The sequence below is a fragment of the Anas platyrhynchos genome, chromosome 3 (genome assembly GCF_047663525.1).
Source record: "Anas platyrhynchos isolate ZD024472 breed Pekin duck chromosome 3, IASCAAS_PekinDuck_T2T, whole genome shotgun sequence".
NCBI classification, from domain to species: domain Eukaryota; kingdom Metazoa; phylum Chordata; class Aves; order Anseriformes; family Anatidae; genus Anas; species Anas platyrhynchos.
In genome coordinates this window covers 29,894,076-29,910,540 of record NC_092589.1, presented here as the reverse complement: position 1 = coordinate 29,910,540, position 16,465 = coordinate 29,894,076, and the positions used below count along the sequence as shown (strand labels likewise).

The 16,465-nt window shown below is 36.2% G+C and overlaps 1 protein-coding gene across 7 annotated transcripts in view; it reads left to right on the top strand.

The window, feature by feature from the left end:
• Positions 1-16,465, top strand: part of PLD5 (phospholipase D family member 5) — a 177,870-nt gene that overhangs the window by 104,576 nt on the left and 56,829 nt on the right. For all 7 annotated transcript variants that reach the window (XM_027453819.3, XM_027453817.3, XM_072035611.1 and 4 more), the window contains 2 exons: positions 971-1,139; positions 8,382-8,496. In XM_027453819.3, coding sequence (XP_027309620.1) covers positions 971-1,139; positions 8,382-8,496 — 284 coding nt within the window. The remainder of the gene's footprint in view (positions 1-970; positions 1,140-8,381; positions 8,497-16,465) is intronic.

Here is a 16,465-nt window from a genome sequence, read left to right as displayed (position 1 = left end):
AATTTTTTAATGTATTAACTTCACAAACATACTACATTTTCTGAAATAGTTGTAAAATTTTCCGTACAACCCTGTAGGAAGATACTGAAGTATTTTTTTTTCCTTTTTTAACAGTCAGAAAGTGCCCAATTCTAATTTATACTAGATGTTTGTATTAACGATTTACTTATTGAAAAGAAAACAAAAAAAAACTTTGAAAACCATATTTATATTGCTAAAGTTGATAATTAACAGTGATAATAAATTCAGAAACAGTTTGGAAGTACTTGATTTAGTTGAATGCAGCAAAAAGGAGTAGTCTCTACAATGTTTGTTTAGCTTCTTGGATCCATGTGAATGTGTGCAATTTGCAAACATTTTGAATAATATTGACAGTAAGATCAAGAGCCTTCCAAAAAGAACAGGAAATTAAATAATAATAATAATAATAATAAAGCATAATCCTCCTCCTTTTCTTAACTACATGATCCTAGTCAGAGCCATGTGCAAGTGAACAAAGCAGAACAACTAGGTAGCTTAAAGCAGTTGGAAAGAGAGAATTCATATGCAGAGACTGCTATGTAATAAAATGCCAGCTGTAAAGGCAGACCTTTACAGAATACCTGGGAGTGTGCATCTTAGAGAAATTAAATGGAAGGATGAGAGTCACAAAGAATGAAGAGATATCATGCTTTCCATCCTCACCTTAAGGACTGACTCCATTTTTCTATGTTTAATGTTGCAGAGCTTCAAAAGCTTAGTTTGCTTTGCTACATTAACAGTACATCATCTCTGCATTTTACTGTTTTGGGAAGTGCAGAGCATGGCAGTTGGCAACTTCAGAGTGAGTTGTGAGGCGTCCAACTGCTGAGAGCCTCTGGGAGCAGATGTTGAACCACAGGCCCAAACCTGACAATTTTTAAGATTTGGGACTTTTTCATAAAGAAAAGTGCTTATGTTAAGTGCTTATTTTTTCCTTATCTATTCTCAGGGTTGCTCTTGTGGAAAATATTCCTGAAGGGATCAACTATTCAGACAGTGCACCATCTCATTTGTCTCTTTTCCAAGGCTGGATGAATTTGCTAAATATGGCTGAAAAGTCTGTTGACATAGTATCTTCCCAGTGGGACCTCAATCACAGTCATCCATCAGCATGCCAGGTATGTTCTAGACTAACAAAAGGGTGGGACTTTAACAATCTGTTTTTGTTGTTTCACTATTAATTTTTTAGAGCTGCAGCCCTTCCCTGTAGCAGACCTATTTGTTTGGTAGTTTAAAAAAATGAATAAAAAATACTTTCTTATGAGGATTTTCCTGACAATACATTAGTTTTCTGAGAATAGTGGTACACTGGACTAGCAACCATATTCATCACATATTCATATTGCTTCCATCTTAGGAAAGGATGTAATTGTGTAATCTTTAGAAACCTGCAAATTTGCACCTGTATTAACTCATCCATAATCTGGGAATATCCATAAATCCATATGCTTATTTTCTGTTTGATGAAACTGATCAGGTAAAAGATCGATTATGTGGATTAATTCTGCAGCCAAATAGATGAGTAGAACTACACTTAGAACTCATCTGGTACAAAATGTATCACATGATTCTTCATATCTTTTCAAAATGGATCTTGGTAGGGGTTCAGGATTTCTGCAATTATGTGCAATAGGAAAAATTATAAATCATACATAGCAAATGAGACAGTTATTACAATGAGACTATGCCAACAAACACATAATTCTTGATAGCAGTCCTCTTAGAAAGGTGGTAAGGGCAGGTTTCCACTTAATATCACCCTGTCAAACTAAGATATCGAAGAACCGAGAGGCTGAGAGTATCTCTGTCAACCAAAAGGATTCTTTGTTGAAAAACAAACAAACAAACAAACAAACAAACAAAAACACTCAGTTGATGTGGAATTGGGTTAAAATGACAGCAGGGTAACTGTAAGGAATCTACAATACTATACTATGTCACAAACTTTTCACTTTCCTCTCTAGTCCTGTTGATGTGCAGTAAAAATGCCTTTTGCTAGCTGATGAAAATGACTGGTATTCTGAGCAACCAAAGATAGTATTTCAAATAGTCTGTGTTTTCAAATTGTGAACTAGATGCTACTTCTTTTTAGAGAGACTATAGCCTAGTTAAGGGCATACATTCACTTGTCTTCAGAATAAAACTACTGCATGTCCGTTCAAATGAGTGAAAACTTGAGGTGAGCAGTCAAATGGAAAATGTAGCCCAAACCCTTCCTTTTACAAATATTGGAATATAGTTAGTGAATAAATTTAGTGAGTATCAAAATATTGAGATTTTTTACAATGTAATTATGCAGCTAAGCTTTATTTAAATTTATTGCCTAAGAAATTTCAAACTCATGTACTGTCATTCAAGCAGATGAATTCAAAGACGTAGTGCTTTAGATGTTTTCAGGATGTGCATGAATTGGTATGTGCATGAATCTTTTAAAAAATTTTTGTCTGAAAATATTCAACATGTCATTTGCTTCAAAACCAGCAGAGCCTAACAAATCCCAAACAGAGAGTAAAAATAGCAAACTGGAAATTGGGATTTCAGCAGTTAAGCATCAAATCCATTCACTGTTCCACATTTTCATGCAAAGTAAAAACTATAAGATATTGCTGAATGTCAGAGCAGGGAAAGGAAGAAGATACATGTAAGTGGATTTGCTCCTTCATCCCCAAATACATTGTTAAAGTCATAAAAAATGAGACATTTTTTATAATATTCTATTTTAGTTATCTATTTGGAATACATAGGTCTTACAAAAGCAAGTAATTACTTCTGTTTAAAAAGTGATTAATATTCCAGTCATTTCCTCATTTGTACAGCAGTGTGGGCTGAACAGCTGATAGATCTTTCTGTCAAGCTTGTCTATTCATCCTAAAACTCTGTGCTGTTATTGACCAGTCTAATTGCTAAAAAAATTGATAAAGAAGCAGACTTTCTTAGCAAATCACTGCCCTGGAAAAGGTATATCAATGTGTGAAAGAGGGAAGAAAATGTGTATTGTTGCATATGCTTTCTCCCCTAATAAAATGAAAGATAAATTTGAGAGGATTTTCAGTTATCTGGTGATTTTCAGAAGTATAAGTCAAATATCCTTGAGTCTTTACAAATTTGAGTTCAGGAGTAATTTGCCCTCACATACAAGAACTGTTACGTGGAGAGAGATGCAAAACTTCTAGCTTCTGAGGTGCTTAGTGAGTAAGTTCTAGTTGTTCCCTCGATGATGCTTGTTTTATCAGAGACTAAGGACATAACCATTTTTCATATGGACCCACATCTTGCTGTATAACTAACAATTTTCATTTTGTGAATATTACAACATATTATAAAGCAAGTTTCTTTGTGAGAGCACTTGAACAGATGTGGATTTTTAGAGAAGAGATGAGTAGGCTAAATTGCCTTTTCTCAATTTATTACAGGGCTTAGCTATGTTCTCTACATGTGTGTTTGTGTATTTATATACACACATGAATCTGTGTATGTATGTATACATATGTACATCCAATATACATACTGAAGAAAAATACAGCAGGAAGTTTCTGCATTTTTGTATACAGACAAGAATGCATATATATATATGCACATCCAATATATATATGGATGATAGATAAACATATATGCTTATGTGTATATAAAATTGCAGAATTTTGTGCCTTTTTTCTTCAGTTTTGTTAGTGGTTATGTTACCTTGTGTCCTTACCAGTTGCCTCACCATGTTCTGTGGTTCTAAATCTGAAGAAACAGTTACTGCTGACTGAGCTGTCCAGGTTGCAGCTGCTGTGCTCATGCATCTGAGTGTATAAGCCTTACTGAATTGGAGTCTTCAAATGCAAATACATGATGCTACAATGTTTTGTGTGCTTCCACAGCTTAGCAGGTCAAGTAAACAAATGTTTGGCAAAATAATGAGTAAGTTTCCATACCTGCTTTTCTCATTCAGAGGAAAAACGTGTTTTGGCATCTTTGTGTTCTCATCTGTGCATTTTCAAGATAGCAGGGTAGTTACACAGAAGGCTTTGAGATTTTGGAGAATGCAAACATGTGAATCCTCCTGTGGCAGTCTGATGTTCAGAGATATCAGAGGACAGTGGAAACAATTTTGAAAGATAGCTTATAGTTCAGTTGCGATGAAGGGAGAGGTGAACATAAAATCATTCCAATTTCATGATTTTCACAATTCATTTCCTCTGAGTCATCTCATGTTTAGAAACATTAATTCAGAGTGACCTTATATATAGTTTCAGCAAGTCTTCCCTTTCAAATTTCATTTTAAGTTTAGCAAGTAAGAATTGATGCTATCATGGCTTATTGGTATTGCCGTGAGTAGCCAGTTCTCCCTGGATGGATATTTGCAGAACCATAAGATGATCAGAGGATAGACCTGTGCCTGACTTTTACACTCATCACACAAAAACAGGTGGTTCTGACTTATGTCTAGTTACCTACCTACTTATTGTGCACTCCCAAACGGCTTGATGGGAGAAGTCTCCTGCTCCACCTAAAAGTGTCAGGTAAGCCAGCAGTCCAGCTTTGCAGTGAATCTCTGAGAGTGAGCTGTGTGTCACTTGCAGACAGCCATCACCCAAGGGTCTTACGTGATTTGTTTGGTAGGACAAATGCTAGTGCCAAAGCATAAGTATCTGTCCTTGACAACTAATAAAAAATGCAAATAAGTACAAAGAAGACAAGAACGCCTCTAAACCTATTGGATACCAGCACAAATTGGCTACAGCCAGCTACAGAGATTGCAGTGTATTTTATTTTTCTGTAAACTCATCTTTACAAAACCATCTCTCCCCTTCGGGTATTTCCCTGATTCAGCTGCTACAGAATGAGACACAGAAAAGAAATTTTAAAAAGTGAGAGTTTTTATAGTGAAAGCATTTTTTTTTTTACTCTGAAATTCCAATAATTGACATTTCCTCCCTTTTCCTTACCTGTTTTGCTAGAAGAATGTGAGGAGAACATTTGAGTTTCTCTCTTCAGCATTAAATAGCAGAAGTTGAATTTAGGATTTCTTCGTTTATTTCTTCTGTTGGTTTCTGCTGGTAAACTGTGATTGTTAGTGATGTTTTTTAGATATACCCAAAGGGTTGATCATAGGATAACATTTTAAAATATTAGTAGAACCATATAGAATAAATTCAGAAGAAAATTCTGGAAGTGACCAGTTTTATTCTGTCACAATAAAAAGCTAAACATTGTCTTAATTGTAGGAATCTAAGTTAACAAAGAGCACAATAATTCAATTTTAGAAAACTTAATAAACAGCATTTTCATGTTTGTATATCCCCTCTTTTATTTTGAATGAGGAACGCATGCTAATAAAGACAACAGCATGCAAGGGAAATCAGCCAGCATAGAATCAGTCTGCCTAGTAAGGGTTAAAAAGTTCTTTTGGGGGGAATTTCAGAGCTTTTCGGTAGTAGTAACTTTTTTTGTCTGTTTTAAATTCACCAGCTTACTGTGCTGTACAGTTGGGACTGATGTTTCAGATGGATAGTAGTTTAAAGCTGCCATGAGAGTGTCTGTCTGTTCATTTGATGTATACATTTTACAGCCTATTTTGTCGTTTTCAGTAAGTTTGCTAACACAGCACTGTAGAAAGTGTAAGAGAATATTTCATCAGGATAGGCATTTTTCCTAATGGTATATTCTGCTAAAATGCAAATAGGGTATAAAGTAGCATGCTGCATTTTCATAGCACTTGGCTTGTTACTACTTCTCATCCCTCACAAGCTAACTCCATAGAAATGATTCTGATCGCTGTCACGTAGTCGCACAGCAGCCTGGTATTGTCTCACAAAGGAAATGTGGTCTGAATGACAGCATGAGGGTTTATATTCAACAGAAGCATTTCAAATGTGCTGACAGTAGTGACAAAACTCTTCAGACCTTCTGTCCTGTCTTTTTCCCTTTTCATAGAACAAAATGGTAAAACTGCAAGTAAACATGTCAGAAAGTGTAGAAACTGAGTTTCAAATTAATATTAATGGGAAAAGAAGGCCAGGTACTTCAACAATGAAAAAATGAATCTCTAGTATCCTACTTTACTGTAGTACATGCAGATTTTTTAAGACAAGTGTATTTGTCATAGTTGTACAGAGTGCCTAGACTAAGCCGTGGTGAGAGTTTCGATCCCTGCTGAGGGATGATGCAGTGAGAGGAGACAGCAGGAATTATTTCCAGTTCTGACACTGGGTGGTGGGGTGCTGTTTTTTGTGTTCCAGTATAAACATACGCATTTCTGGTGAGTGTGCTCCTAGTTTTAATCAGCCACAGTTTACGATTCTGTAATCATCACAAGAGATGCTTTAAATGTTTCTATCAATGTGAGGTTTCACCATTTATGAACATAGTTTGATGAAAAAGAACATGGTAAATGTATAGCTTGTAATGTTTTGTAATGGAAAAGAGATGTATTTTCAGAGAAGATGCTTTGATTGGAATGCAGGGCTGCACTCCAAGTGATCTGCTCACCCAGAAGATGGCCCATTGAAACGTCAGACTGGTCTGTAAGAGACAGACAGCTAGATGGTCTATCCAGGGTGCTGTGTTGGTCACATCAGCACATACTAAGATTGGGTAAAACGGGCCAAGGCATTGGCTAGAAACTGAGCAGAAACCAGTGTAGTCATTGTGAGTCCCAGATTTGACTTCAGTGCCATTCTGCAGCAATTGCAGGAAAGGCCCTCTAAGGGGACCAGGGGACCCAGTGCACTTCTGTCCCCCAGGGTCACAGTGGTGCTGAACTCTGTTGTTGGCTGCTAAGTTCCTGCAAGCCATGGGATGCACAGGGAGCTGTGCTGTAGGTTTGAGCCAGCAAGCAGGCATACGTAACAGAAGTAAAACATAAACAGTAGTTCTGTGTTTCCGTTACAGCCTCTGGCTGCTCTATAATATTGAGAAACCTAGTTCTTAGGAGGCTGGGTATTCTTATTTTGCTGCATATACTCAGATATTGGGAAGTGAATCTTAGGCAGTATGTCTGTACTGTAGACAGATGAAGAGCTGGTTTCTGTGACTGCTGAAATCCCAGCAAGGTTCCAAGCGTCAATCTGCAGGTAATTACAGGGCAAAGGATGGCTTTCCCCTCACTGCTGCTTCTGGTTGTGATGTGGGAGGAGGGTTTTCTGTCTGAAGTTTTGTTAGTACACACTACATCAGATTGCTTCATCCCAAACTGCTTTTGCATTGACTGTGGTTGTTGAACAGAAAGATCCTTCTAAGATTTTAAGAGTAATGTTTTGTATGGAGAATTCTCTAACATGGTCTTGTGGAAAGCTTCCACCTATTTGAAAGCTGATATGTTTTTTTTTGTTGTTTTTTTTTTTTTTTTTTTTATTTTTATTTATCTTGACATACAAGATTTTTCCTTGCGACCAGCACAACACTGAATCTATGTGAGCTATATACCTAGGGCAGACACTTTGTCTGCTGATTAAACCCAAAGATTTTTTGTACAATACTGCTAATTGTAAGTGGTGCCTGCTGTAGTAAGCTCGAACAGCAGCAAGGAAGCAGGCTCTCTGTGGCTGTAGTAACCATGGCACAATATCCAATAGTACATTGGATATTTTATTCTTTTATTCTGCACATCATGTAGCTAGATGCTTCTAACCAAGCATTTTCCTTTAGCTTAAGATATGAATCTAAAAAGTAAACATTTACTATGCAAAGGTCTACTTTTTATTTGCTTCTTGGACGTGGAAAAATGTGACTTGATTGAAAATTTTATTTCTCATATGAAACAATTACCTTGATTTCTGTTTTAACGTGTATACAGTTCAGTATGATATTCCTTTTTTTTTTGTTTTGTTAGAAATAAGGCTCACATAATAAAGTTAAAGCATTGTAAAAAGGAGAAGTGTATGAAATACATTTACATTATTGTTCTCCTTCCTGGTATAGCTCATCTGAAAACAAACATGACTACAAGAAAATGTTTTGTACTATGGTTAGAATCACTTACAAAAAAAATTACTCTTTACAGAAATATGTGTAATCTGTAAATCTTTTCCTTGCAATTTTTATCCTAGTTTAACAGAATTTAATTATTTATAAGAAAGCTAATGTAAAAATACATTTATGCAGAACTGGACACCTCATTCTGTGTGTCACCTGTCATTGATAGTATTGCACAGTCTGGGAAAAGGAAGAAGCAAGTTTGTCCTTCAGAATAGTAATTTTCTAACCTTTAGGTTAGATTTAACCATATTTTGGAACATATTTACTCAGCTGTTATACACATTTACAATTTTTGTTTTAATGTGCCTCTTTTTTACTATTATTTATTTATTATTTTTGATATGCTACTTAAACAATTCTATCTTAAAATTTCTGCTTTCCTTTACTATTTTTCCTAGGGTCAGCGTCTTTTTGAAAAATTGCTTGAACTGGCATCCCGAAATATTGAGATAAAACTAGTGAGTGATATCCTGCCTGTGGAATCAAAAGTATTAAATGACTTGAAAACAAAGGGTAAGACCAGGGTCTTTATGTTGTTATGCTATTGACTGCTACATAATGTTTCTTTTGCTTTAAATGAAGGCTTGAACGACATACATAAAATGCAAACTGTTGCTGAGCAGTGTTGTCCAATAATCCTATACCTCTCTTTGGTGCATTGTTATCAAAAATCAGAAGCTTCTACAACTATTATTGTAGTTGAAGTAGAGGCTTGCACTTTGCAAGTGGTTAAAAATGTGGTGCGGTGCTTAGATAGATGGTTAAAGCCATTATATCCATATTAATAGTAGGCAATGTAACTTGAGATGTTGCTGTTACATCCTGTGGGACAAGATAGTTTCCTCTTTTAAGCAACAGCAAAATAATTTAGTAAACCAACATTTCTATGCTACTGATGATTCTGAAGCACTGGAAAATACTAGTCAGCTTTAGCCGACTGACACATGTTTCTGTGCTAAAGGTATTTCTCAGGTGTCTGCTTTCTTAATGATTGTTTGGAAGTTCAAAATCCCTAACCAAAGAGGGATTACATGCTGACGCTACATGACTAAACTTGTTATATGTAACAATGTGTGGAAAAACAGCAAAGAGAATTTTTTAAATGATAAAAGAAATTACAATACCTAAAGGGTTTTAACAATCTCACACATGTTTCTTCTGAGTGGTAATACATTAATTAATTTATATAATCTGATATAAAAAATAATCTGATTTTTAAGGGTAGGATACATCTTTAAATGGCAACAAGAACCTATATATTTTGACAATAATCATTTTTGACAGAGATTTATCTAATATATGGAATTCTAAAAAACAAATTAATCTAAGCAGTTGCTACTTTTACCAGCACCCTAACATAATGTGCTTGTGTGGTGAAGAACAAACAACACTCTTTTCCAACAAAAGTTAATTTTGATTTAACTTCTTCGTAATCTCCTGACCAAGAAAGTAAAAGAAAATTGCTAGAGGAAGTCCTGATTCCTTAGAGATCACCTTTTAATCAAGACTGACATGTTATTTCAATGTAATATCTGTGGAGACATATCACTTCATGACACTGCCTATTCCAGGACTTTGATTATTTCTATTACATGACCAAAAGTGATACTGATCCTTTGATAACTAGTGAGTATACATCAGCTTTGACAGACATCTATGAAGTAAGGAATTAAGTTTTCCTGATGTGTTGAAAATGAAATATATGTTTTAATAGCAACACCAGTGAAACTGTCTTTGAAAAAGTGGTTTCATTTCCCTGTGGCTCTAGCGTCCCCAGTTTCCCTCAGTCAGACACAGTTAGAGGTAGAACCTGTAAATTTATATTGATATACTGGGCAATAGATATGCCATTTATTTAGAATACCAAGTATCAGAAGCTGTCCTGTTTAAAAAACAAAACAAAACAAAAAAACTAAAATTATTTTAATCAGGGAAGGGAACTGTGTTTGTCATTAGCACTTCTGTCAGTTTGTGGGAGATAATCAATCCTGTGAGCTTTTTGAACAAGTAAATAAAACATAAGCTTATACTATTTTATTACCTTCGGTTTCCCTTATGTCTTGCTCAGATCCCTGAGACAGGAAATTTTAGAGTATTCAAATGAAGGGATCAATATATTTGAGTGCTCTTCGCTACAAAGAATCAGAGTCACTTTCATGTAGTAATTCTTGCGAGTTTTGCTGCCATCCTCTTTGATTGTTGTAATTATAGGCCAACTGTTGGCCTTTTCCAAAGATAAATACTGGAACTTCCTGCTTTTCTCACTATAAATGTTTTTTTTTTTCATTTCATATTTCAGTTTATGTCAACAAATTCAGATATTTCTGTTAGAATGTCCTGATTATGATGTAGTGATTGCCAGCTCTTGCGTTTATTTTTTTTTCCTTATTTTTATTCCCAGGAAAACTGGTTAAATTTTTATTCAGTTCTGCATTCCTGAACAGAGAGAACTTAGTTTTAACATGCCACTTTCAATTAGAATATCATATGTAATTGTCTTAATTTTAGGTTGAAATGAGCAGACCTTGTATGAACAGATGATACATGGTTCGTCTCACATGGTGTGTCCTGCTTGTGTCAAGTAGAAATTCACTGGTATGCTAGCTATGCAACTCCAATTTCCAGTGGTTCAATAATAAGAATAACACAGTGGGTGGAAAATATATCTGCATTAGCTTTTTTCACATTTGCTGGAGAAACAAGGACTGTTACCTGCTACTGTCATCTTAGCTGATGGCAAACATGTCATTACATTCTACTATGCTATGCTGGAGGATTCATCCACTAAAATTATTAATCTCTCTTCTTGTGAGGATCTGGCCAGCTGCATCCTTAGAAATTAGTCAGAATTGATTCCTGAAAGGGAACTGTGACTCATCTTTTGGACATGTATATTTATGAAGATAAATATTTTTTCCCCTGCAACTGGTCAGATTTATCTTAGAAAGTATGTTATGCACCTTTTTAACTAATTATTTTCTACTGTGGGAAAGAAAACAGTAAAGACATCAATAGCTCTGCCAAATTTTGAAGCTTCTCAAGATGGAGAGCCAGAATACATCTGGCTGAATTAGACCCAAAGTCCCTCTCCTGGCATGTCTGAACTGGACAGAGGAGGGTCCAAGCCCAACTCCATGGTTCACCAGCTAACAGATCAAGCTGGTGGAGAGAAAGCACATACACAGCTCGTTGGGCTCTGGGAGTTTCACATATTCATGAGCCTGTCTTCCCCTTGCTAGGTAAGCACAGGCTATCCTCGTCCTTCTAAAGCAGGTTGCATGCAATAGTCAGAACACGTAACAGCTCTGCTGCACCTCACCATGGATACTGAGACTACACCTGCCAGCCAGATTATTCTGTCAGGTATTTCAGTTTTCTAGGCAGCCATGAGTGGAGTCCCCGTGGCTCTTCTCCCAATTTCTGATCTGCAGAAAGCACCTTTGGTAGAATTTCCCAACCCAAGACCGCATCCTAGTCCTCTTCGCTCATCCCTCCTGTCCCGCAGTCCCCCCTGCTGGCTAACAGGTGAAAGTTGAACTCCGACTTCAGATTCGAACTGATGGGGTAAGATAAAGCACATTTTACATGGACAGGATAGCAAAACTGACCTGTTATAGAGTGAAATAAAGCGAGTAATTTACAGAGTGATGAGCGATGTCAGTACAGAAATCCTGCAGGTTTTTTCACTACCTTTGAGCCTTTCTTTGTCACGTCTTTACTCTCCTGACTCGCTTGAGCTAGCTGTAAAGCTGGATAGTTTAGTGACAGAAGCAGTCTAGCAGCATCAGAATGAAACAGATTGATTTACTGTGCCCACACACCTAGAGCTGTGGTGATAGGGAACCTCTGGGTGCTGGGATAATGTACTTTTGCTAATAATTGTTGCAGTGTGGGAGTGTTATTTAGTAGCAAAAATAAGCATTTGGAAATGAGGAAATACTAGCCCCCAGAACATATATTTATGATAGACTTTAATTACATTATCTAGTGCTATCTTTTACATGGAATACCTAACTGGTGCTTGCTATAATCTTACTACATTAGTTAATCAGACGGCTTTTCCATTGTATTGAATGAGAATACATCAAACATTTAATGCCTAAGGGAGATGATGCTCATTCAGGGGATATTATTTCTGTTAGTAATGGGTAGAATCTTTTTTTATCTTCGTATTTAATGCATGTCTCCAGGCTTTCTTTATTGCACATCTGCCAGATCCTGCACTGAATATAGAATGATTTATTTCCTCATAGGCTTTTCCATGGTGCTGCTCGCTGTGGTATCTGAGTGCTCTGCAAATACAGTATTAATGAATTTCTTTTTACATCACTGTTAGGAGAGGTTGCTTGATGCTGTCTCTCAGGGACAACTAGCAATTATTAATTCCAGAATAGGCACCAGAAGTCACTTTTGAGCTTTTTTTTTTTTTTATAGTTGTAATTAAAAAAAAAAAAAAAGTGTAAACTGAAACAAATGACCACATGTATGTTCTCCCAGCTAATATTTTAAAAATTATTACTAAACAGGCTATAAACTATGATGCTGTTTTTACAGTACCTTTAATAATATGCAGTCCTGGGATGAAGTCTTGATTCTCTTTAGTTAATGTTAAAGCAACATTTCACTTTTCACCTGTGTATACAAATAGTATGTATATCTGTATGACTGTCTTGTGAAAGGTAGGTCTGCTTGTATGTAAAATGTGGCTCACTGTGGAAACAAACACGTTCTTCTTTATCCTTCATGTGCTGTGACAGTAGCTTATTAATGCTTGTTTTCAAGGTTATTGTTTTAGCCTTTTCTCAGCTGTGGTTCAGTGTACTAGATTGAAACATTTCTTGTAACCCTCCCACTCCTTGCACATAATTATGTACCACTCTTTGTTCCTCAGTAACATTTGAATGGTATTGTCTCCAATTAGCAGGTTGTTGTATCATTTCTTACGTGTACAGAATCCAAATCCCTTGCTAATTACAATATTATTTTAGCTGGCAATGTTAATGCTTTTTAAGACATGCCAATGGATTTCCTTCCTTCAATTTGTATTGCTTCATTCCTTTTCTTTTTGCTTTTTTTTTTTTTTTTCCTTTTTATGAGTCATTTCTCAAATATTTGCAAGGAATTTGTTTTGTTTTGTGAATACTGGTTGCAACAGATATGGAGAGAGGAGTCTGTCCATATCACAAATGTAATTAAAAAATCAGCTAATTTAGCTTGCAGCTATTAAATGTTACTGATGAAACTGAAGAATAATATGAAGTCTCTGTGCTAACGCAGGCTCTAATCATTAGATCATATGTACAGCTCTGAGTCACTGAGCAGTTTGTGCACATTTGCCCAGGATTATTCTCTCTCCTAACCAGATGCAACCAAATTAGAAAAACAGAAAAGTTATATTATTGTGGGGAGACAAAGAAATCAGTAGAAAGTGGAACTCTGTAAGCTTTTTGAGCTTTTATTTGTGCACTTTTACATTGCAAACACTAACTTATACCATTCTGTGACAAATTAAATCAGTCTGTCTGGGCAGCTGCACGATCCCAGTCTCCTCCTTGCCATCCTCACCATATGTTGTCCCTACCTTTTTCCTTGCACCAGTGATCATGTGGCAAAACAGTTCAGGGGGATGGTTTGGCTACAAACTGCTTTGTTTTGTTGGCTGGCTTAATTCTAATTTGCATTAGATTTCTGCATTACTCAGTCTATGATCTCACGGGCATAAATGATGGGTACAACACAGAGATAGGGAACATGTGACTGGGATTGGCCATGGAAGCAGGACACTGGAACCTGGTTTTGCTAGGCTTAATCCACCAGTTTATCTAGGAATTTTTGTTTAGTTGTTTTTTTTCCTTTACTTTTGTTTTAATGAAATTGTTTCACAATGGACAGCAATAGTGAATATGATATATATCAGATGAAATGTGTTTAAAGCTGTATTCTGTCTGCTTCTGTTGGCACACTAAAGGTCCAGAGTAGTTTGAGAGCTGTCAGGCTTGTGGGACATGAGTTCTTCTCTACCTTCAGCCACAAACGCTTTTACTTTCTCTATGTCTAGTTGTGGGAGTATGGGAAGAAGACGTCATATTTTTATATTACATAGAAAGACTGAAAAAATTGTGTTATGTTGTAGAAGAGGTGGAGAATATTTGATAACATCAGCCCAGTTTCTTTTTTGAAACAAGCTGTCAGTTAAGCACTTTTTTTACCCTAAAGCTTTTGTGTATTGCAAGCCTTAGGAATGTAGAGTCCTCCATTTCACAGACTCATAGAATCAGTCAGGTTGGAAAAGACCTCTAAAATATTCTAGTCTGGCTTTAAATTGGGAAAAAAAAATAATTTGTGAGAAACTAAAGTTTTTCTTTTGAAAAGAAAATCTATAGGAGTTAGAGAGGTTGCCACCTCCTGATGTGCTCCTGTAAGCAGGCTGGGGTTTTGTGAAAGTGGATGGTAGGGTAAACTGTGAGGAAATTAACTGAATAATTTCATCAGCCCCGAATATTTGGTTTCAGTATTAGAGAAAGTGTTCTAAATAAGTGGACAGTGGATTTTAAGCAGATTATGAAAGAGAAATCACGTGAAATTTTAAGACGAAAGTAAACAGGCCTCTGTGTGGAATGTCCTTATGAGTATTCATCTCTGGTACATTGGAGAGGTCCAGATTGGTTTAAACTGTGGTTTTAATCTTTCCAAATTATTATAGAAACTATAACCTAAGCACGTATATTTAAATAAGAATTTAATTCATCTTCATCTGAAAATAATGCTGGGAGTAAACATAAAAAACTTTGCGAAGACTAAAAGGAAAATACACTCCATTTGTACAGGGGGATGCTGGTATCCTGAATTTGGGTCTTGAAGAGATTTCTGCTTGCCCAGATGGCCAGCTGTACAACGTACGATAAAATTAACAGCTGACAGATGCATTCTCCATAGGAGTGTAAAGAGTGTTGTTAAGAGCTGAAGTTCAGTTGATGGTTATATGTAAGGCACTGAATGGAGTTGTAGCTCCACTGCTTTCTTTGTCAGTTTTTCCCAGGCCAGGTTCTTTAAGACTGCAAGGAAGGGTGTTGGAGATAAGTTATCATTCTTTCAAAAGTTAGAACCCAAAATGGACTCATTTTGTCTTTGATTTTTCAGGGACTAGTAAGCAGGATCCTTTGAAAGGACCAGGGGTTAGTCCTGCTGAAGGAAGCAAGTAATTTGATCTGAGTTTTGTAATGTTAAAGAATGATGGTTCAGTTTCATATTGGAAATTCAAGCATTCAAGTATCTGTCTTATGTATAGCAACACTAACATGCAGAAACTCCTGTTTAGCTGGTTTTTTGTTTGTTTTGGGGTGGTGGTGGTAAACGTCTTTCTGTTTCAGCACCTAAACTCCATTGCCTCAGTTTCTGTTGCTAAATGTGCACATGTCCACTGAAGTCTTGATAGGAAGGAAATGTTCAACGTTGGTTTTATGCCTAAATCCCATGAGGACTCATAAGAAATATTTCTCATTTGTTTCAGCTGGGGAGCTAGATCCTGCAATGTAAGGTAAGCCAAGCCATGTCCAACCTTATAAATCATGATTGAAAAAAGAGGGTGGGTAAAATTTTTATTACATCTTAGAATCACATGTAGGCAAACCAAATGTTTTTGACATAGAACATTTGCCTGAATCCAGGAAGAATATGTTCAAAATCCTTCTCCTTCTGAAGGTTTCCAAATTTTCAGCTTGAAGGAGAGTTACCTACCTTACCAGACACCTGACAGAAATAAGATTGTGTAAACTAGTATTGAAGATCTTTAACCTCATAAAATAGGGTTTATGATAATGAAGGTTTGGAAAATGTAGAGGGTATTTTGTACAGGAGCTCCATGGATCCTTCCTATGTGAGCTCTAACAGTTTGCAGAAGTTCTTCTAATTTCTGTCTCCATTTAAACATGACTCTGTAGTAGTCAAACATTTATTTGAGATGGAAGAAACTGGCCTTCCAGTCCTTGCTCTGCTTCTGCTCCTTCTGCTGCCCACTGATATTTTTTTGAAGGAAAAGTCTCACCCTTATTTGTGAGATAGTTATTTTAAGCTTCTGATTGTAGGACAGTATTTTGAAGCTTGATTGGAGAATGAGTCCTTCTGTGCAGTTCTGAATGAAGTGTTGAGGTAAATGGCACAGTTTCCATTGACATTGCCAACTACTCAGTTTAAATGTCTTTTACCTCAAAAAGTAAGGTTTTTACTCCAGTTTTTATTACAGTTCTGTAGAAAACAGTGCCTATTCTGCAAATAAAACTTCCATTGGACATACAAATATCTTGAAAACAGGCACCATAACAGATTGTGATGTGAAAGAGTTTGTTTTCTCTTATGAGTCTGAAACCCACCCACTTTAAGAAGGCTTAGGCATGATCTGCCTTACAAAATTCTCTAGCATTAGAAAATTAGCAGTATGAGGCTGTCACATGCATAAAAAATACAGAAAAAAAATGTTTTAATT